Source organism: Eimeria mitis, genomic scaffold (genome assembly GCF_000499745.2).
Source record: "Eimeria mitis Houghton genomic scaffold, Emh_scaff2543, whole genome shotgun sequence".
Lineage (NCBI taxonomy): Eukaryota > Apicomplexa > Conoidasida > Eucoccidiorida > Eimeriidae > Eimeria > Eimeria mitis.
Genome location: NW_013570884.1, coordinates 1214 through 1472, shown reverse-complemented (window position 1 = coordinate 1472; position 259 = coordinate 1214). Strand labels below are relative to the sequence as shown.

The following is a 259-nucleotide window of genomic DNA, read 5'->3' as shown; positions in this document are numbered from 1 at the left end:
CCCCTAGGGGGGAGGTGTCTGGGGTGTTGCTAGCTGTCGATACGCCTGGTTCAGCAGCAGCAGCAGCAGCAGCAGCTGCTGCTGCTGCTGCTGTTCCTGCTGCTGTTCCTGCTGCTGTTGCTGCAAGAGACTTTGCTGCTCGCTCCACCCCAAATTCCTCGTATAGAGATCTGCGTAGAGCTGCTGCACTGAGCGTTGGTTTTGCTGCTGCTGCTGCTGCTGCTGCTGCTGGTGCTGCTGCTGCTGCTGCTGCTGCTGC

At 60.2% G+C, this 259-nt stretch overlaps 1 protein-coding gene across 1 annotated transcript in view; it reads right to left on the bottom strand.

The window, feature by feature from the left end:
• Window positions 1–259, bottom strand: part of EMH_0055310 (uncharacterized protein) — a gene marked incomplete at both ends in the record, with an annotated part of 7759 nt that overhangs the window by 7153 nt on the left and 347 nt on the right. Inside the window, one exon of the mRNA XM_013497221.1 lies at window positions 190–259. Coding sequence (XP_013352675.1) covers window positions 190–259 — 70 coding nt within the window. The remainder of the gene's footprint in view (window positions 1–189) is intronic.